At 42.7% G+C, this 23108-nt stretch overlaps 1 protein-coding gene across 2 annotated transcripts; it reads left to right on the forward strand.

Moving 5' to 3' along the window:
• The first annotated feature begins 171 nt into the window (after positions 1-171).
• On the forward strand, positions 172-22066 carry LOC139455242 (GTP-binding protein 128up). Of its 2 annotated transcripts, XM_071236789.1 has the most exons (10): positions 172-309; positions 2451-2616; positions 2733-2863; positions 5509-5578; positions 7697-7866; positions 9948-10133; positions 11226-11338; positions 13115-13237; positions 16092-16187; positions 21029-22066. In XM_071236789.1, the coding sequence occupies exons 1-10, from the start codon at positions 268-270 to the stop codon at positions 21033-21035; spliced, it is 1104 nt and encodes a 367-aa protein (XP_071092890.1). In that variant the 5' UTR covers positions 172-267; the 3' UTR covers positions 21036-22066. The 2 variants fall into 2 exon arrangements, with proteins under 2 accessions (XP_071092890.1, XP_071092891.1); XM_071236790.1 differs by lacking the exon at positions 21029-22066 and having other exon boundaries at positions 16092-16191.
• The last annotated feature ends 1042 nt before the right edge of the window (positions 22067-23108 follow it).

The following is a 23108-nucleotide window of genomic DNA, read 5'->3' on the forward strand; positions in this document are numbered from 1 at the left end:
ATTTGCATAAGTGTAGACGCTTAATGATACGTTTGGCTTATTTGCACAATGTAATCATACTTTCATTAATGTGCACAACGATACTTAGGGGCTCATGAACCCCACAATTCATAATTCGAAAATTTTTCAAATGACTTCTAACCTATCTCAACTTCCGGAACAAGTATTACAACTTCCGGGTCACGGTTCGCCATATTTATCACGTGGAGTGATATTTTCGCAAAATACGGCAGAAATAAATTGTGTTGATCGCTTTAAAAGGTTAAAATGAGTGCGATATTACAAAGAATCGCCGAAATCGAAGCCGAGGTAAAGTTGATTATTTGTGTTATACATGATTACATCAACAAGTCTCTTCAATCCCAACTGTCATTTTGTGTATTTCTGCTTAAAATTAGAATTGACAGCTAAAGGAGACCACTCATCTTCTTTCAATGCCCGAAACATCAGACGTTTTGATTTTCTAGCCCACGAGTACTCATACTATTTATAAAATTTCACTGATCTTATAAGATCAATGATGTAACGTCTCATGACAAATAAATATGGCAACAGAAGTACAGATCTATCTGCAATAAGCCCTATAGGAACATAAGATGACCATGTGATAGTTTGTTTCATACTGATGTATTCTTTCATTTTTTGTAAACACATTACATGAATAATAACTTATGAATATACCACCTACTAGCTGCTAAGTTATTTAGCCAATGTTGATGTCAAATAGACATCAACTTACTGTCCAATTCTGATCCTGATCGCACAACAGATGTGTAACAAAACTGCAACAGTTGTTTGCAGAGACAATAGAAGAAAGTTGCTCTCTGTAGATTGTCCATACTGCTGTTATTCTCCAGTTCTTCAGCAGTCTGGACTACACAAAATACAGCCGGAGTATGTTATGAAATGAAATGTTGACGCAGTGTGGTATCAAACTATAATGTCACTGCACCAAATGATAGATATTTTGCATAAACCACTTGTCCAAAATGAACGCCAGACTTTTTAGATGTGACCAATGGTGTCTGTTGGTTATTCATTATAAAAAGCTGTGAGAGTTACTAAGTTGTTTCGTTGCTTACCTTTGATTTGTTTTGAAACAGCACACATAAATACCCAGTGAAGCTTTTCCAGCATGCGTACAACAGAGCTAATTTCCGAAACACAATTACTAGCTAATTTACTTTCCAAGTGAAGCCTATATTTAGAACTGTTATATACATCTAAAACATTATTTCATTTTTAAATCTCAAAATGTTTACTGTTTTGGGAAAAAACCAATAGAGTGATGAATTGATGAGTGTAAAAATATTGGTTACCCAATGAAAATAGAAACCCTTGAGTAAAAACTCAATTGCTCAAAAAGTTATCTGGAGCTCTGTAACATATGTGGCGATGTAACATTGTAAGGTTAAAAATTCATACTTACTATCTAAAAAAACAGCGCTGTAAAGTACATGTTTAAAATGTTTATGACTGTAGGGCTATTGTGTTAAGGGCAACAAATTTTAAAGGCTGCAGTTAGCCAGTTCCCTTTGCAGAGTTGTGTCCCTTAGAGTACGATCATGGGTTCGAATCACAGATTCACTCTGATTGTTTCTGTGTTTGTCAGCTCCACTCCACTCCAAATATGGTATTCCGCAGATTTAAACATGGACCAAAATATGTCTGTGGTCCAAATGACCTTCACATAGAAAGATCTACTGGCCCTGTTGGATCTCTACTAGACACAATGATCCTGATCAAAAAGGGTTTTAAAGGCATTTCTTCACTGTGCAATTGGGAGAAACCAGCCCTGAAAGTAAACACTGTACAATGCAGGGATATTGTGGTTGTTGGTTTTGCTTCGAGTTTTGCGCAGAGATTTAGCACTGATTTCAAAACTCTTACAAACATAAATTAATTTGTTCATCCCCAAAATAATACTACACCACCAGACCTGCATTTATTTAATTTAACTAGTCCTTTAGAAACTATGCTAGACTCGGACCAGCAGACCAGTGTAGAATACATTGATTCCTGGAATTGAAATTTTACCAATTTGTGTTTGAAATAAGGCATTTTATGCCAGTCATCCTGCGATGGTGGTAAGAATTCCTTGGCAGGGGTAGCAACAGTGAGATGGAGTATGGTTCCTTGTTAATGATGTCTGATGGTGGGGACGATGTATTGGAAAGGCTAGAAGGTACTAAAAATGCTTTCTTTAAAGATTAAAATGATGACATGACAAAAGCATTTGGCGAAACAGTCATTCAGCTCATATTTACAATGTCTTCTGAACGTGTTGAAGTTGGAAAGATTTTAGCCAAAAGCTGTGTATGACAGAAAATTTGATAATTTTCATATCAGCATACTTGAACTTTAGCATTTGACCTTTATAGTCGACCGAGAAACATCATTGCATTTTGATTGTTTTGTACACATATTATGACTCTGTTTTGTGGTTTTAGATGGCTCGCACCCAGAAGAATAAGGCCACTTCTGGTCATCTCGGTCTTCTGAAGGCCCGGTTGGCGAAATTACGTCGAGAACTGATTGAACCGAAGGGAGGAGGGGGACCGACAGGAGAAGGATTCGATGTCGCCAAAACAGGAGATGCCAGAATTGGGTTTGTTGGTATGTCTGTAAAAAATTCATTCTGGAAACCTTGCTCTATGCTCTATGTTGAGCCATACATATGATCCATAGCCTGGAACTCACTCACTCATATATTTCTACATTGGTGTTTTCAGGATTTCCATCTGTGGGCAAGTCAACGTTGCTTAGCAACCTGGCAGGTGTATATTCTGAGGTGGCAGCATATGAATTCACGACCCTCACGACTGTACCCGGGGTCATCCGCTACAAGGGTGCGAAAATTCAGGTGAGGCAGCACTGCACTATAGTCCATCCTGATGTATCTCACTCCTCGTGTCTCACACTGTAGTCCATCCTGATGTACCTCACTCCTCGTGTCTCACACTGTAGTCCACCCTGATGTATCTCACTCCTCGTGTCTCACACTATAGTCCATCCTGATGTATCTCACTCCTCGTGTCTCACACTATAGTCCATCCTGATGTACCTCACTCCTCGTGTCTCAGACTGTAGTCCACCCTGATGTATCTCACTCCTCGTGTCTCACACTGTTGTCCACCCTGATGTATCTCACTCCTCGTGTCTCACACTGTAGTCCATCCTGATGTACCTCACTCCTCGTGTCTCACACTATAGTCCATCCTGATGTACCTCACTCCTCGTGTCTCACACTATAGTCCATCCTAATGTATCTCACTCCTCGTGTCTCACACTATAGTCCATCCTGATGTACCTCACTCCTCGTGTCTCACACTATAGTCCATCCTGATGTACCTCACTCCTCGTGTCTCACACTATAGTCCATCCTGATGTACCTCACTCCTCGTGTCTCACACTATAGTCCATCCTGATGTACCTCACTCCTCGTGTCTCACACTATAGTCCATCCTGATGTACCTCACTCCTCGTGTCTCACACTATAGTCCATCCTGATGTATCTCACTCCTCGTGTCTCACACTATAGTCCATCCTGATGTATCTCACTCCTCGTGTCTCACACTGTAGTCCATCCTGATGTATCTCACTCCTCGTGTCTCACACTGTAGTCCATCCTGATGTATCTCACTCCTCATTTAACACACAATAGTCCATCCTGATGTACCTCACTCCTCGTGTCTCACACCATGCTTCTCACACTGTAGTCCATCCTGATGTATCTCACTCCTCGTGTCTCACACTGTAGTCCATCCTAATGTATCTCACTCCTCGTGTCTCACACTGTAGTCCATCCTGATGTATCTCACTCCTCGTGTCTCACACTGTAGTCCATCCTGATGTATCTCACTCCTCGTGTCTCACACCATGCTTCTCACACTGTAGTCCATCCTGATGTATCTCACTCCTCGTATCTCACACTGTAGTTCATCATGATGTATCTCACTCCTCGTGTCTCACACCATGCTTCTCACACTGTAGTCCATCCTGATGTATCTCACTCCTCGTGTCTCACACTGTAGTTCATCCTGATGTATCTCACTCCTCGTGTCTCACACCATGCTTCTCACACTGTAGTTCATCCTGATGTATCTCACTCCTCGTGTCTCACACCATGCTTCTCACACTGTAGTCCACCCTGATGTATCTCACTCCCCGTGTCTCACACTGTAGTCCATCCTGATGTATCTCACTCCTCGTGTCTCACACTGTAGTCCACCCTGATGTATCTCACTCCTCGTGTCTCACACTGTAGTCCATCCTGATGTATCTCACTCCTCGTGTCTCACACTGTAGTTCATCCTGATGTACCTCACTCCTCGTGACTCACACTGTAGTCCATCCTGATGTACCTCACTCCTCGTGTCTCACACTGTAGTCCACCCTGATGTATCACACTCCTCGTGTCTCACACTATAGTCCATCCTGATGTACCTCACTCCTCGTGTGTCTCACACTATAGTCCATCCTGATGTATCACACTCCTCATGTCTCACACTGTAGTCCATCCTGATGTACCTCACTCCTCGTGTCTCACACTATAGTCCATCCTGATGTACCTCACTCCTCGTGTGTCTCACACTATAGTCCATCCTGATGTATCACACTCCTCATGTCTCACACTGTAGTCCATCCTGATGTACCTCACTCCTCGTGTCTCACACTGTAGTCCATCCTGATGTATTTCACTCCTCGTGTGTGACACTAAAGTCCACCCTGATGTATCTCACTCCTCGTGTCTCACACTGTAGTCCATCCTGATGTATCTCACTCCTCGTGTCTCACACTGTAGTCTATCCTTATGTATCTCACTCCTCGTGTCTCACACTGTAGTCCATCCTGATGTATCTCACTCCTCGTGTCTCACACTGTAGTCCATCCTGATGTATTTCACTCCTCGTATCTCACACTGTAGTCCATCCTGATGTACCTCACTCCTCGTGTCTCACACCATGCTTCTCACACTGTAATCCACCCTGATGTATATCACTCCCCGTGTCTCACACTGCAGTCCATCTTGATGTACCTCACTCCCCGTGTCTCACACTGTAGTCCACCCTGATATATCTCACTCCTCGTGTCTCACACTGCAGTCCATCTTGATGTACCTCACTCCCCGTGTCTCACACTGTAATCCACCCTGATGTATCTCACTCCCCGTGTCTCACACTGCAGTCCATCTTGCTGTACCTCACTCCCCGTGTCTCACACTGTAGTCCATCCTGATGTATCACACTCCTCGTGTCTCACACCATGCTTCTCACACTGTAGTCCATCCTGATGTACCTCACTCCCCGTGTCTCACACTGTAGTCCATCCTGATGTATCACACTCCTCGTGTCTCACACTGTAGTCCATCCTGATGTATCTCACTCCTCGTGTCTCACACTGTAGTCCATCTTGATGTACCTCACTCCTCATGTCTCACACTGTAGTCCACCCTGATGTACGTCACTTCTCATGTCTCACACCATGCTTCTCCTTGTGTGTTTCCAGCTCTTGGATCTGCCCGGTATTATCGAAGGTGCCAAGGATGGCAAGGGTAGAGGGAAGCAAGTCATAGCAGGTGAGAAGTCCTGAATTTAGCATCTTCCCGAGGCAAGAGAGTCAACTGACTATAAAAGTCCAGTTTCCACCATTGTCGAACTAGGCTGGTATTATGGAGTTACAATTTGGCTGGACTAACGAAATCCAGTTCGTAAACTGTCGGCAGATTTCGGTCGATTGCAGGATTTGCAAAGCTTGTGCACCGCCAGCTCGTTGTCAACAGATATTTTCAAAATCTTTTCATGTTTTTAATCAATGTGCTCACTTGATTTGATGCACTTCGCGATGTAAGACCCGTTTTATCAAAATATAAATCTAGATTATCGAGCAGATCGTCCTGACTTGGTGCTGCCATTTTGTTTGAAGCAAATGCAAGTGATACGAGAGGTGGAATCTGAGGTGGGCTATAAGAGAGGCTTAGAAGGGACATAACTGGTCGTAAGCCACTGGTAGGGCTATGATCAAGCCCAGGAATTCCAGCCTAGTTCGGCAAGGGTGGAAACTGGACTTTTACAGTTACCTAACTCTCTAGCTTCGGGAAGATGTGAATTTAGTAGATTTGTGTTTCTCATTGATGTTAGCATCATTGGCGTTGTTCCAATTCTTCTATCATAATTCAGAGGGAGAATTTGACTTCAATCTGAATATAATATACGGTCCTTGAGTGTGGTTTTGGCAATTGGCATTTTAGATTAGGACCACCTATATTTCAAGACATTTTTGGGTGGTAGGGTAGCCATGTGGTCAAGGTATTTGCTGACAGTGTGGGACCTTGCTGACCTTGCTGACTGTGTGGGACCTTGCTGACACTGTGTGGGGGGGGCCTTACTGACTGTGTGGGACCTCACTGACACTGTGGGGGGGGGGGGCCTTACTGACTGTGTGGGACCTCACTGACACTGTGGGGGGGGGGCCTTACTGACTGTGTGGGACCTTGCTGACTGTGTGGGACCTTGCTGACTGTGGGACCTTGCTGACTGTGTGGGACCTTGGTGACTGTGTGGGGCATCACTGACTGTGTGGGACCTTGCTGACTGTGGGACCTTGCTGACTGTGTGGGACCTTGCTGACTGTGAGGGACCTTGCTGACTGTGTGGGACCTTGCTGACTGTGGGACCTTGCTGACTGTGTGGGGCCTTGCTGACTGTGTGGGACCTCACTGACTGTGTGGGGCCTTGCTGACGGTGTGGGGCCTTGCTGACGGTGTGGGGCCTTGCTGACGGTGTGGGACCTTGCTGACGGTGTGTGGCCTTGCTGACTGTGTGGAACCTCACTGACTGTGTGGGACCTTGCTGACTGTGTGGGACCTTGCTGACTGTGGGACCTTGCTGACTGTGTGGGACCTTGCTGACTGTGTGGGGCATCACTGACTGTGTGGGACCTTGCTGACTGTGGGACCTTGCTGACTGTGGGACCTTGCTGACTGTGTGGGACCTTGCTGACTGTGTGGGGCATCACTGACTGTGTGGGACCTTGCTGACTGTGGGACCTTGCTGACTGTGTGGGACCTTGCTGACTGTGAGGGACCTTGCTGACTGTGTGGGACCTTGCTGACTGTGGGACCTTGCTGACTGTGTGGGACCTTGCTGACTGTGTGGGGCATCACTGACTGTGTGGGACCTTGCTGACTGTGGGACCTTGCTGACTGTGTGGGACCTTGCTGACTGTGTGGGACTTTGCTGACTGTGTGGGGCCTTGCTGACTGTGTGGGACCTTGCTGACTGTGTCGGGCATCACTGACTGTGTGGGACCTTGCTGACTGTGTGGGACCTTGCTGACTGTGTGGGACCTTGCTGACTGTGTGGGACCTTGCTGACTGTGTGGGGGCCTTGCTGACTGTGTGGGGCCTTGCTGACTGTGTGGGGCCTTGCTGACTGTGTGGGGCCTTGCTGACTGTGTGGGACACGTACATTGCTGGTCATCGTAACCTGATGGGATTGGTTATTGCTCATGCTATCAACCACTGGTTTGCCTCCCCCAGACTCACAATAGACTGCAGCATATGACAGCATGCACGTATTTGCTCACAATGTTCAACAGAACTTTTTTTTGAAAGTTGAATATCACATCGTTGTGTTATAAACTTAGATCGTTATGGGATGAAGGCCACATCATGTAGCAAGATTGTGTTTTTCAGTTGCAAGGACATGTGGGCTCATATTTATTGTGCTGGATGTCTTGAAACCTCTGCAACACAAGAAGATAATCGAGAGAGAGCTGGAAGGCTTCGGAATCCGGTTAAATAAGTCGCCACCAAATATTGTCTTCAGGAAGAAGGAGAAAGGAGGACTCAATCTAACCAGCACGGTGAGTGCGCTGAGAGTAGACATGGAGTAGACACGGAGTAGGCATAGAGTAGGCAAAGTCTCTGGAGTAGACACAGAGTGGACATAGAGCTTGTCAGAGTAGACACAGAGTAGACAGAATAGACATAGACCATGGAATAGACACAATGTAGACATAGCCCATGGAGTAGACACAGAGTAGACATAGAATAGACATAGACCATTTAATAGACACAGTGTACACATAGCCCATGGAGTAGACACAGAGTAGACATAGACCATATAATAGACACTGTGTACACATAGCCCATGGAGTAGACACAGAGTAGACATAGAATAGACATAGACCATATAATAGACACAGTGTACACATAGCCCATGGAGTAGACACAGAGTAGACATAGACCATATAATAGACACAGTTTACACATAGCCCATGGAGTAGACACAGAGTAGACATGGAGTAGACATAGACTATAGAAAAGACACGGAGTAGACATAGAGTAGACACAGAATAGACATGGAGGAGACGTAGACGCAATCTAACCAGCACAGTGAGTGCGCGGAGAGCAAACTAGAGTAGACATGGAGTAGGCATAGAGTAGACATACCGGGTAGTCTCTAGAGTAGACACAGAGTTGACATAGAGCTTGTCAGAGTAGACATGGAGTAGACATAGACTATAGAAAAGACACAGAGTAGACAGAGAGTAGACCCGCAAAAATCCGGGTTTGAATAGGTCTTTAGCAACCCATGCTTGCCGTAAAAGGCGACTATGCTTGTCGTAAGAGGGGATAAACGCCATTAGGTGGTCAGGCTCGCTGACTTGGTTGATGTATTTCATTGTATCCCAATTGTGTGCATTGATGCTCATGATGTCAATCATTGGATTATCTGGTCCAGAGTCGATTATTTACAGACCGCTAACATATAACTGGAATATTGCTGAGTGCAGCGTTAAACAACAAAGACAGACATATGGTAGACACAGAGTAGACAGACTACAGTATAGACAGAGTAGACACGGAGTAGACACGGAGTAGACAGACTACAGTATAGACAGAGCAGACATAGTAGACATAGAGTAGACACGGAGTAGACACAGAGTAGACAGACTACAGTATAGACAGAGCAGACACAGACATAGAGTAGACACGGAGTAGACAGACTACAGTATAGACAGAGCAGACATAGAGTAGACATAGAGTAGACACGGAGTAGACACAGAGTAGACAGACTACAGTATAGACAGAGCAGACATAGAGTAGACACGGAGTAGACACAGAGTAGACAGACTACAGTATAGACAGAGCAGACATAGACATAGAGTAGACACGGAGTAGACAGACTACAGTATAGACAGAGCAGACACAGACATAGAGTAGACACGGAGTAGACAGACTACAGTATAGACAGAGCAGACATAGAGTAGACATAGAGTAGACACGGAGTAGACACAGAGTAGACAGACTACAGTATAGACAGAGCAGACATAGACAGAGTAGACACGGAGTAGACAGACTACATTATAGACAGAGCAGACATAGAGTAGACACGGAGTAGACACAGAGTAGACAGACTACAGTATAGACAGAGTAGACATAGTAGACATAGAGTAGACACCGAGTAGACACAGCGTAGACAGACTACAGTATAGACAGAGTAGACATAGTAGACATAGAGCAGACACGGAGTAGACACAGCGTAGACAGACTACAGTATAGACAGAGCAGACACAGAGCAGACATAGAGCAGACACGGAGTAGACACAGAGTAGGTATTTTAGCGCTGGCCTATGGTTCAGACCTAGACATGCATCAGTGTGCAGACAACTGTAGTGGGCTTGATTAGTAAGCAGGGTAAGCAAGGGGCAGGACTAGGCATTGAAGGACTAACATATTCATCTGAATTTACAATTTCGATATAGAATGTTTCAAAATATTTGTTATTTTACACAGTTTAAATGATACATAACCATATCTTCATGACAAAGATCCTAGAATATAGCAAGTGTGACAACCAACGTATTGGCAATAGATTAAGATATACTTGTGTAAGTGATGATAGTTTCATGTGTGTTATCTCCCCTTGTTCTGCCACCAGGTGGGGCAGTCAGAATTGGATGTAGATCTGGTGAAGACCATCCTGAGTGAATACAAGATCCATAATGCTGACATAACGCTACGCTACGATGCCACCGCGGAGGACCTGATCGATGTCATTGAGGGAAACCGGGTGTATATACCTTGTATCTACCTGCTGAACAAGATCGACCAGATCTCTATAGAAGTGAGTCAGTCGGCTTACGCTCTGTCACTCTCTATCTCAGTCCAAGTTGTCTCAGTCATTGCTCATGTCTGGAAGACTTTTGGTGCTCTTCAAGATGTCCTTTTATGATGCACATAGCTTGGGGCCTCCACAAATAGTTAGTCAGGAGTTACTCCCCTTGGACCAATCTTCATAACTCCATAACCAAGGGTTATTTTAGACTGGGCTCTGTCTGCCTAACCAAGTGTCCGATTTGTCAGCGATTAACGACCCACAACATAGCAGTTATTGGTCCTCAGTATGGAATGTAAACAAATAGCGGACTACGTGAAGATTATTTGTGAAGTAAAATTGCTCCAGACAAAATTAATATTAGCAAAGCAGTTAATTTTTTTAACATTTGCATAAAATAAAGGTTCGGTAATGACCTCACACATGCACAGCTATTACCAGATATGGTGCAGATTTGTACCACTTTTGTTGATTAAAAGCGTGAAGCTTGCGTCGTGTACCAACACAGGAACCAGTTTAGGGTTATTTAGCTGCTTAAAATATGTAAATGATCATTTTTCTATGTAATATAATGGAATACTGTAGTTAGGAACTGTACTAGGAACTTGATATGACACAGTATGCCAGAACTATTTGCAGTTTGCCAGACATTATGGGTGTCTCAGCCAGATAAAATGCGAAAACGATTGTGCAATGTGTCTGTGCAGAAAGGTCATCTTTGCCCTGTCACTCGATGAGATTAAGATATTATTTCACAAGACAATATAAATATCCTGTATTTATGTTCCACTTTATCTATACTATAACTGAAATTCTGTTCAAAGAAAACCGTAGTCGATCACTCACATGTTGCTATGGCTGTTAGGGTCGCTCGAGTAGCCTAGTGGTTAAAGCGTTCGCTCGTCACGCCGAAGACCTGAGTTCAATTCCCGACATGGGTACAATGTGTGAAACCCATTTCTGGTGACCCCTGCCGTGATATTGCTGGAATATTGCTAAAAGCGGCGTAAAACCATACTCACTCACTCACTATGGCTGTAATGTTGTTGCCCCTGGAAACAGCCGCCCGTGTAGTTCATGTTGTTCCCCCTCTCTCTCCAGGAGCTGGACATCATCTACAAGGTCCCCCACTGTGTCCCCATCTCCGCACATCACAAGTGGAACTTTGACGACCTCCTGGAGCGAATGTGGAACTACCTGGAGCTTGTCAGAATGTGAGTGCAGAGTCTGAGGACATAGCTGGTAATGTCTTCCGAGGGCTAGCAGAATACACCCTGCTTGGACATATCGGGGATATCATACCATGTAAATCTACTTTATAGTCATGGTTAGTTTTTGACACATTGACAATTATGTCAAAGGTCAAGGTCATCCTTGAGGTCATAGCCTGAAGAAAACAGTAACTCATAAAGCATTTGCTGTATGTCAATGAGACATGGTACATGTCATCCTGAGGACTGTGATATGAAAAGGTGAGGTCAAGGTCACATGAAGGTCATTCATACAGCATTTTTGCCGTTTTCTAAAAAATGCCTTTTGCTTCAGATTTCCTTATAAAATCTTCTGCATGCAGAAGTTACCTTGTTTGAATACTTTATTAATGCATCACAAATGATGACAATTTTTTTTTATATCAATGAGTAGCATATGCAATTTCATTTCTGAAACCATGCAGTGCTTGGACATATCTCAGGGATATCATCGTATCATTTATGTCACCTTTATAACCCATAGAAATCATTATGTCACATTGATATGTCATGTCAAGGGTCAAGGTCATACTCCAGGTCATAGCCTTAAATTTTGAAAATGTTGTGAGTGACCCATGAAAGTTTAAAGTCAAGGTCACAGTGAAGGTTATTCATAAATTAAATTTGCCATTTTCACTTAAAGGCAGATTTTTAAGACATGGAAGGTGAACTACATGAGGATAGGCGCCTGTTCCACAAAATCGTAGTGCTACACTGTCGTAAGTCTATGTTAAAGTATAAAACTTATGATCCCCTTAGCACTACGATAACTTTGTGGAGCAATGTTTGACCTGGCTGGTTGTGTGTCATCTACCTGGTTGGTATAGATCGTTGTTCATCTGATCAATCACTGGCTTGCCTGCCCCAGATTCACTTATTTACATTGAACTGAAAACAACATTCATCCACATGTATGGAGATTCCAGGCACTTGAAAAACTTTCAGTTGAAAAAGTGATTCACATAAGCTTAAGTGTCCGCCTCTGTGGTCTATTGAAGAGAACATCCCCATACGCGCCATACCCAAAGACTATAAGGATGGTACTTCATTTGTTGCAATGGCTAACACTCGGTATTAAGGAGCTAAAATGAGGACTGGTCTGCTCAGTCAGTACACTGTGTGTGTGTGTGTGTGGAGTATCCATGTTAAACTGAGACGTGGTGTCTGGAGGACCAGAACTATAATCCAGCTCTAGCCCTGACACATCCCACCCCTAACCCCTCCTTTAGAGAAACACAGTATCTAGAATACAGATCCAGCATTAGTTGCCATGCCAACCATGTTAGATGGATCATTTGGACTGTTACTCAACCATTAAGGCTAAAAAAAATAATAGTCTTGGTTCTCAGGCACTGCCAGCATCATCATAAGTCTGCTGCACGTTTCGCTTTTATTTCCATTTTCCAAAAAAATTAAAAATCCTAATACTTAAAACCAATGTGCTCCAATATGGCATGCTATTACTGGCTTGTTTGAACAAGCAAAAAAAAAACAACCACCGCCGGCACTATGTTTTCAAAAGTCATTGCCTGATAACCAATTCTTTTATTTTTCTAAGACATGTTTCCCATGACTGAACAGCATTATGATGTTACAAAATTTAGTTTGGGTTGGTTTACAAACTTCCATCTGCTCTTTTGCAGCCTCAAAAATTATATGTTTTTAATCTTTTATCTTTGAATTTAGAATCAAGTTGTTATTGCTGGGGGACTCATTACTTTTCCTGCGTGATGTTTTCAGATACACAAAGCCGAAGGGCCAGCTCCCCGACTACAGCTCCCCGGTGGTGCTGAAGCAGGGGAGAAGCTCTGTAGAAGACTTCTGTAACAAGATCCATAGAAGCATCATGAAAGAATTTAAATAGTAAGTAATCGGCTTCACTTTCTTTCCTTAACGGGGGCACGGGTGGCCCAGTCGTCTAAGGCGCAGCGATTCGCTGTGCAGAGTTGTATCCCTTGGGCACGCCAGTAACCTATGATTGTGGGTTCGAATCCCGATTCGCCCCGATTATGTTTCTAGGTTTGTCAGCACCATACCCGTGGTCGTGGGTTTCACCAAAGTGGTAAACGTCTGAGACCTGCATCACTTCGGGCTTTCCTCCCACATTAAGCTGACATGTCGTGATATAGCTGGAATAATGTTAAAAGCAACGTTAAACCAAACTCACTCACCCACTCATTCTTTCCTTACCTTCTATGGTTGTGACTACCCAATCTATTTGGTCGCCCATTTTAACTAGCATAGGTTTCTGGGGATCAATTCTAACCTGTCACTGCACCCTGATGGTGTGGATTGTTGCTCATAATATCAATCACTGGAATGTCAGGTCCAGACTCAATTATTTATAGGCCGATGTCAAAGAGCTTGAATTGATTGTTGAGTGCAGCAATACACAACAACCAAACAAAACAATTCATCAGCTTAACATTACAGTACTTGATACATGTCATATACCGATGTGTATCATTCCCCAAACTGTTTTAATTAAGAACACATAAGATGGGCTTCAGTCTGGTTCTAGTTGACTTCGGCACTGTATGAGGACCACTTTCTGGTGGTAAAAGACTTGTCATTAACCTGATGTTCTAAGGTTTGGAAGTCCCTTGTGTCAAATACTTTTGAAGCAAACTTCAAGAAGCCCTGGACCTTTTCTAAGATTTATGATCTTCATATTTTCAAATGTTCAGCTTGGAAACAATGCTTGAAGGCCTTTAGGAAGAAATATGACTTAATCCGTTCTTGAAATTAAACCTTGTATTGTTCGCAACCCTGATTTGAAGGGAGACAACTCTTCCTTGCGTCACGGAGCACCTGTTTGTACAAACAATAGGGTTCTAACAGGCTTGGAAAAGCCTTGAATTTTTTAAGGTCCGACTTGAAAAGCTTTGATTTTTGGTGTCAACCTTGAAAAGCCGTGAATATCCCCAAAATTTGTACAAAATGACATATACTTGTTAATAAAAGTATTAAAGCACACAAAAATATGAGCCAAGGATGTCTAGGTGAGATTTATTGCCGTGATAGGTTTGTGTGCCACAGACAATGAAGAATTAATAACCCAACAATGCATAACAAACTTAATTTAGTTTTTTGTTGGATGTGAAAATAAATCTTTTGGAAAGTTTCTGATGGTCGTACTACTTTAGATAGTATAACATTATAGCACAGCATGCTGGGTTTAATGGGATGTTGACAAACTGGCTAATAACTCAACTATCAAAGCCGTGAAAAGGACAGTTGACACCCTTGAAAAACCTGGAAAAGCCTTGAATTAAAGTGTTCCTGTATGAGCTGTATGAGCCTTGATCAATTTCTGAATCATCAGGGCACCTGCAGGTATAGGAGAAGAACGAACAGATGAGAACTCTTCCCAACGATACACTCTTTGTTACAACAGGACATCACAGACTTGACCGGGGACACCTGTGGCCCAGTCGTCTAAGGCACATTGATTCAGTGTGCAGAGCTGCGTCCCTTGGGCATGCCAGAAACCTATGATTGTGGGTTCGAATGCCAATTCGCTCTGATTATGTTTCTAGGTTTCTGACACGCCACGATATAACTGTAATACTGTTAACAGCGGCGTTAAACCCAACTCACTCACTCACTCACAGACTTGAACCCTGTATTACTGCCTTGACAATTTCACAGGGAACAAATTGCAAACTGAAATAAAACAATGCAGGATTAGATCCACAACGGAGTGACATTATCATCTAGTTATCTAGGTCATTGTACATTAGCTGAGTTTGGAAGACCTAAATCCGAATGAGTTAAAACTGGTGCGAGTATTAGAAATAATTTTATCATCCAAAACCGTCTTCATTAGTAAAAGCACAAATGTCACCCATGAGGAGAAAAGGGACTGTATGGGTGCTAGGATACATGCGTGCTAGGATACATGGGTGCTAGGATACATGGGTGCTAGGATACATGGATGCTAGGATACATGGGTGCTAGGATACATGGTGCTAGGATACATGGTGCTAGGATACATGGATGCTAGGATACATGGATGCTAGGATACATGGGTGCTAGGATACATGGGTGCTAGGATACATGGATGCTAGGATACATGGGTGCTAGGATACATGGGTGCTAGGATACATGGGTGCTAGGATACATGGATGCTAGGATACATGGGTGCTAGGATACATGGGTGCTAGGATACATGGGTGCTAGGATACATGGATGCTAGGATACATGGGTGCTAGGATACATGGGTGCTGTGACGTCATAAAGACATTTGGCATCAACTTCCTCCCGTAAAAATCACCATGTGAGGGGACTGTACCAAAATATCAATTTTTTTCTCTCAAAAGTTTGTAAAATAATTAAAACATTTCAATTAATCAGACATTATATCTAAAAACATGGTCACAATACATAGAACTGTTATCAACTGGATCGTAAGACTAGAAGAGGGTGAAGTGTATGTTAAAGTCACATGTCTAGAACTAAAACTCATCAGGTACTTAGGATAACATATGAAGCACTCATAAAATGCCCGTCGCCTGTTTCAGCAATGTCTGAAAAAGTTATTAAGAGGCAATAGATTTCACTTGATTGCAGCACACATGTATATTGCATTCTTAACCCAGGTTTGGGCTTCTACACCTTTGCTAATTAACAGTGTGAGTGTCCTGACTCTCATTCCCACATGTTGTAGACAGTGTTTGTGTACTCTGAGTGGTTTATGCCTTGTCCCTCCTTCCAGCGCCCTCGTGTGGGGATCCTCCGCCCGCCACCAGCCGCAGAAGGTCGGCAAGGAGCATGTGCTGAACGACGAAGACGTTGTCCAGGTGGTGAAGAAGTAAGTAGTTGAGGTGCTGTAATGTGCTTACGAAGTTGACGAGGGAGTCTGACATCGCAGGGTGGCTTCGTCACAGCTGTCTTCTCAATCGGAGAAAAGATTCACAAAATGAGAGCCAGTTATGATGGGAAATGCGTCTGCGGGTAATTGTTGCAGAAACTAAGCATATTCCACGAGGAGTTGTCTGATGGGGAAAAGGGGGCACCGGTGGCCCAGTCGTCTAAGGTGCCGCGATTCGCTGTGCAGAGTTGCATCCCTTGGCCACGCCAGAAACCTATGATTGTGGGTTCGAATCCCGGTTCGCCCCAATTATGTTTCTAGGTTTGTCAGCACCATACCCGTGCTCGTGGGTTTCACCGAAGTGGTAAACGTCTGAGACCTGCATCACTTGGGGCTTTTCTCCCACATTAAGCTGACACGCCGTGATATAACTGGAGTACTGTTAAAAGCGGCGTTAAACCCAACTCACCCTCTCACTCACTCACTGATGGGGAAAATAGTGACTGGGATCACAAACAAGGTGCCCTTGTCAGGTGAATTGGGACAAAAAAAATTGGTTCAAAATTGAGTTATTTTATCATCGCATTCAACATGTTCAATGAATTAATGTTCAACATTAATTGTAACTAATTTTAACATAAATATGGAAGTTTTATGCTCCAATTTTGCAAATTTTACTGTCCGTTCTCCCCAGATTCTTATTCTCTGAGTAGGGCTGAGTAAATCCCTGCATGAACGATGATCCTCGTTCTGCACTGATCCACAAACCAACAATCAGAAATCAATTATTACACCTTGTCATGGCTGAGACACAACTCTGCCCACCTGATTATATCACTAATTACCCCGTTACTGACAGTTGCATGGAGATTTCAAACCTGTAAAGATCCAGGTTAGATTTGGCTTTCAACAACCTGTGAAGGGCGACTAACAGGATCGGGTGGGTCTTCAGCCACCCATGCTTGCCGTAAAAGGCGACTATGATTGTCATAAGAGGTGTCTGACGGGATCTGGTGGTTAGGCTAACTGACATGGGTGATGCATGTCTTTGTATCCCAATTGAGTAAATCTATGCTCATGATATCAGTCACAGGATTGTCTGGTCCAGGCTCAAATATTTACAGACCACCGTGATATAGTTGGAATATTGGAAAAAGTGCGGCAGTAAATAACAAACAAACAAAACAAGAAGATTTCACACGGCAAAAGATGGGTAGGCATCATCTGTTGTCTATTAGATGATGGTTATTCCCCCGAGTTGTTTTGGTTAGATCAGAGGGTGAAAGACGAGAGCTACGTACGTGTACATCATTAGGATGAATGGCCTCGGCCTTGGAGAATGTTACTTGACTGGTGACAGACGTTATTCCAAATGTTTGATACTGACCTGGACCCACTTGTACAAGGCAATTTTAAGCTTATATGAACATCGCCAATGTTTTGTTCCACAACAAAGATTTATAAGGTACTTTATTTGCTGGTCCACAGGGACTGTCACATGAATTACCGGTCCAATCATAATTTAACTGGTTCAAAACTGGTAATTACCGGTAAACGGTAACATTGCCCTCAAGGACCTCACAAACCTACTTCTCAGGAGATTTATCTAGGATTCCAATCTAAGTGCCCTTGGCAGACATTTTGGGTACATTCAATATTTTGTTTTTATTTTTAGAAGTTTTCAGAGTCAGAAGTATTTTTAAATTGAAATTTAACTTTGCATTCAGTGCTATAATGTTAAAACTAAGCATTGAAGCCTCTTCCTCAATACTGGTCCTGCTGCCAGTGAAATAAGTAGGGATAAGATTTTTGGATGAACAACTTCTTTATTACAAGTAGGAGTGATGTTTCAGTGTAGGTTCTAACACTGTTATCAAGCAAGTGATAACGGTGTTAGAACCTACACCTATTTGTAATAAAGAAGTTGTTCATCCATAAATCTTATCCTTACTTAGTACTCCAACTTCTAAATGCTTATCAAAGAAGTTGTCAGTGAAATACTTCAAGATTACAGACACTAGGAAACTACTACTGTCCGAGGACCAGTATATCATACAGACTCCAGACTGTTGGTACTATGAAATTCACACAAACTTTAACTGATATGGTTTGTTCAGCTAACTCAATCCGAATATGTGGGTTTTAAATTGTGATACTTTTGCAACATCTTTAATGGATTTTATTTTTGAATTCATCACTATTTGTCCTTATGTATTTCATTCAAGACAGATGTGGGATTTCAATTGCCTCTCGATCACCATGAGAAAAGTAGCTCAGTGTGGATCTGTTAGGCTGGGTGTCCTCATGTATTTCATTCAAGACAGTTGTGGGATAACGTCATTGTATTAAATATGATGTTGAGGGAATTAAAACCAGGTAATTTTCATACGTGTTTTTATTTGTTGAAAGCTGGGACTGACAAAAATTAGAGGGGACTGGTAATGTTTAGAATTGCCAGTTTACAACAGCCAGCGGGAACACTGCTTGAGGGGCTTTGCTCCTACAGTATTTGGATCAAGGCACCCTCTAAATCTGCAGTTTTAAATATTTGGGTAATAGCACCTTGACTTCCAAGGATGGAAGACTGTTGTAGACTGGAACATAAAGCCAGAATCTAACCCGGAATCATGAGGAAAGTAGTTCAGCATGAAGCTGTTACTAGTTAGGCTGGGTGTCCTCATGTATTTCATTCAAGAAACAGATGTAGGATTTCAATTGCCTCTCGATCACCATGAGAAAAGTAGTTCCACCTGAATCTGTTAGGCTGGGTGTCCTCATGTATTTCATTCAAGAAACAGATGTGGGATTTCTATTGCCTCTCGATCACCATGAGAAAAGTAGTTCCACCTGAATCTGTTAGGCTGGGTGTCCTCATGTATTTCATTCAAGAAACAGATGTGGGATTTCTATTGCCTCTCGACCACCATGAGAAAAGTAGTTCCGTGTGGATCGGTTAGGCTGGGTCTTCCCATCACCAGTCTGATAATATTTAGGAAATTTGCAGAACCGATCCCAGCCAATTCTTTGTGGACAGAAGAATGTGGAAATTTCTTTAGGGATCTTCTCAAACTTAGCAGGTGCTTTGAGATGAAAGTATTTGTACATATCCCTCTTATGTCCTAGTCCCTACAGTGCCAGGGTAATTTGCAACGTTTACATTTGAAAAAAAATAATTCCTCATTCAATGTGTATTTATGTTGAGACAGAATGGCTGGGTAATTTGAACCACGATGAGTGCGCAAAAACCAGGTTTACGGCCTCCTGGCTCCTTGTGGAGAGTGTGTTTATGGTATTTGATAAGAATCTCCCCACATGATGGTGATCAGATGCTGCAAGTGTCAGTAATTGATAGCTTATGTATATATCACTGGGGGGGGGGGGGGGTTCAGCCGGCGCTGTGAAGAGTTGCGTCACATGCCACTGATGGGGAAGTCAGGGTGCCGGTTGTTAGCTCATTCTGACACCAGGTGAGCTGGTGTTGCTGATCTTTGTCCATCGTCCGTCTTTCTGTTGGTTTGCACTGAAACTTAAAATCTTTCTTCTCCATAATCAGATGAATTTATCAATATCCTTTTCACATTACAAGTCCCAAGCTAAAACATAAAATTTCCAAAACTTCTGTCTGCCTCAGTGCATGCTCCTGTGCATAGCTGAGTGAGTGAGTTGGGTTTAACGCCGCTTTGAACAGTATTTCGAACCCACGATCATAGGTTCTTGGCATGCCCAATGAAAGCAAATCTGCTCTGATTTCCGGCGCCTTCGACAACTGGACCACCTATGCCCTGTGCATAGATCAGGAATCAGTAGGGATGTAGCGTATTGGGTGATAGAACTGTGATAGAGGTGCTGTTGACCAATGCTGTGGGCAGAGCGTTGGATGGGTGACTGAACACGTGGTATCACCTTTACGAGTGACTTAGTGACTGTCTGTCCAGCAGGTGATAGGTACCCGGTAGATAGAGATGGTAAAATGGATCCAAATCTAGCATCTAATATGAACTTGGGATGCACTGGGAATACTCCCCAGGGAGCTGAAAAAGGAATGTAACATATCGTTCCACTGAGGGTTGTTACTATGCCTATGCTCTGTAGTATGTGTTGATACAAATGTACATATTATTTCGACCCGTGAGGTTTCTGGGGTAGAATAGGTCTTCAGCAACCCATGCTCGCCTTAAAAGGTGACTAACGGGATCGGGTGGTCAGACTCGCTGACTTGGTTGATGCATGTCATCGATCGCAATTACGTGGATCGATGCTCATGATATCAATCACTGGATTGTCTGGTCCAGACTCGACTATTTACAGACCGCCGTCATATAGCTGGAATATTGCTGAGTGCGGAGTTAAACAACCAACCAACCAACCAACCAGCATATTATTTATTTCATTGTCTGCTTTGGACATTAGAGTTAGGTGATCCAGAGTGTTGGGAAGTAAGTAGCAGAAATGTGACGCTGACTCTGTATTTGAGGCACCACAATAGTCACGTGCACTTGGACTTGTCAGGGTATGAAGACTCCATGGGTTTGAATCCAAACCTCTCCCCATTATGATCCTTGGTTTAGCAGCAGCCATGGTCCTGGGTTACCCTGGGTGATGCTATACATGTAAGACCTCAATATTGAGGGCTTTCCTCCCACACTGTGATTCAAGTGATGGTCCAAGCAATGTTAAACTAAACTCACTCACTCACTCACTCACTCACTCACTCAGAGCTTTACAGTTGTGATGTCATTTTGTGACAAATGACCAATCACCCAAAACTTGACCTTTAACCCTTACAGGTAATATCAGTTTGTGTTTACCTTCATAATAGTAATTTACTTTTTTATTTTCAGGGTATGATGAGAATCAGTGCTGTCAACAATACAACATAGTTTTTGGACTTCATCTCTTGGTCATGGAAATATATTCATCCTTGAGTGTGGAAAATGCAGCGTTCACACACTTGTGTAAGCTAACTGAAATGACAATGTTTGAAGAGACAACAAATAGAAGCCAAGGGATATAAGGTTGAAAATCTCATTAATATCAGATTTTTGCACTCTGTTTCAATACCTCTACGTGAATATCTGATAACTGTCAAAGGAGGTCGTGTGAACCCGGTGTGAACTTTGACACCTCGTCTGAATGAAGAATGTGTGGGTTTTTCAACCAATCAGATGTCAGCTTTGTAAAACAGTTTAGCTTCCTTCTTTTTGCACCTTGAATCTCAAAAGAAACACGGAACAAAAATATACCTTCGATAATACACTTTTTGGGTGTAGGTGCCACAACATAAGAAATGACATTGTGTGCAAAATATCCACAGCATTATAATAGCCGAGCCTTGATTATTTTGATTTAAGAACAGGCCAAATATATTCATTTGGATATTTTGCTCTAAACCTGTGCTTGCTCTTAACACGAATTTAAGAAGCCTCGACTCTGATTGGCTGATCAGAAATGTCAGCGGATGCGACCTACATGTAGGGGTCGTCAGTTCTTCACGCAGAGAGGTATCATATCAGAGTAAAAGATCTCTTTTTAAGGAGATTGAGAAGTTGTTATATTTATGGAATTATCGGTCTACAAGTGTTTCACGATCATAAGAAGACTGTTGAGCTGTTTCTCGTGATTTCTTTCTGAAGTTTGGTGAAGAATTCCACTGACAGAAGGTCAAGAATGCGGACATTGGTACCCCAACAAGACATGTCCCAATTGGGGATTATTTGGTGGAATGTTACTTTCTGGTTTCCATGATAACCCTTTCAACAATAATAACTGTGTCACTGCAAAACAACATTTTGTTACCTAACTTAAACATCAATGATTTATTCAGTTGATGAGATGGAGTTCTTGTGTAAATAAACTGGCCAATCATACAACTCCACCATTTTTGTTAATAATTGTGTTTTATGAAAATTTGTTTTTAAGATTCAAGGATTTTGTTGCAAGGATATATATAAATAGTTTTACTTTTGATGGTGTTCTAACGATTTCACACCAGACGATGTACAAATTAACTCTGTCCATCTGCCACGTTTCATGAGCAGACTTGACGGCCTCCCTGGGCTAGTGGTAGAGCGTCCGCCCGGAGAGTGAAATGTCCGGGGTTTGATGCCTGGCTTCGTCATACCAAAAAACGTTAAAAGAGTGTATTTGTTGTTACCCTGTCTGCATTAAGAGGCTAAAACAAAGACTGGTCGGCTCGGAGACAGTATGCTGTGTCTGAGTGGGGTATTCATGTGAAACTGAGACACATGATTTCAATATGGCCGCCACAACAGACGTATTAAGAATCAACTTATGGCTATAACTCACTAGCAGTGGGGCTCAACACACATCTTCTGTATTTCACAATATTTTAAATTTTGACCTTGATTTGACCTTTGCACTTCGACCATACCAATTCATTCTCTTACAATGCAGTTCCTTTCACTGTAAACATCACCTCCTCAGAAACCACAGGATCAGAGAAGCTGAAACTTCCTCTACATGTTCCCACCAGTGATGACACACCAATGTGTTCAAGAGGTTCAATCTGCCGCAGCACCCATATTGAAAAATATGATTTTGTGATATTTTAGATTTTCACCTTAATTTGACGTTTGTCTTTGGACCATGCTCTTAAATTCTCTCAAAATGCACTGTAGGTTCTGTAAGTATCATCTCTGAAACCACAGGACCATTGACGCTGCTTGTTCCCATCAATGACAACACTGGAAAGATCGCCAGCATCTGTATTGTAACTATTTATGACCACTGCTCAGCCGATTTAACTCAAAATAAATGTTATGTAATGCTCATATATTTTCTCAAAATGTTTTTTAGGCTCTCAAACATCTCTGAAATTCACAGACTGAGGAAGCTGCATTTTGGCATGTATGTTCTTATGATGACATCATATTTTTTTCAAACCGTAAGGATGTGAGCAGG

Source organism: Haliotis cracherodii, unplaced genomic scaffold (genome assembly GCF_022045235.1).
Source record: "Haliotis cracherodii isolate W230 unplaced genomic scaffold, xgHalCrac1.p SCAF_11, whole genome shotgun sequence".
Lineage (NCBI taxonomy): Eukaryota > Metazoa > Mollusca > Gastropoda > Lepetellida > Haliotidae > Haliotis > Haliotis cracherodii.

Coding starts and splice junctions, on each gene's coding strand:
- LOC139455242 (XM_071236789.1), top strand. CDS start 268: ATGAGTGCGATATTACAAAGAATCGCCGAAATCGAAGCCGAG. Junction 7,867..9,947: donor GACTCAATCTAACCAGCACG/GTGAGTGCGCTG, acceptor TTCTGCCACCAG/GTGGGGCAGTCAGAATTGGA. Junction 11,339..13,114: donor TACCTGGAGCTTGTCAGAAT/GTGAGTGCAGAG, acceptor TGATGTTTTCAG/ATACACAAAGCCGAAGGGCC.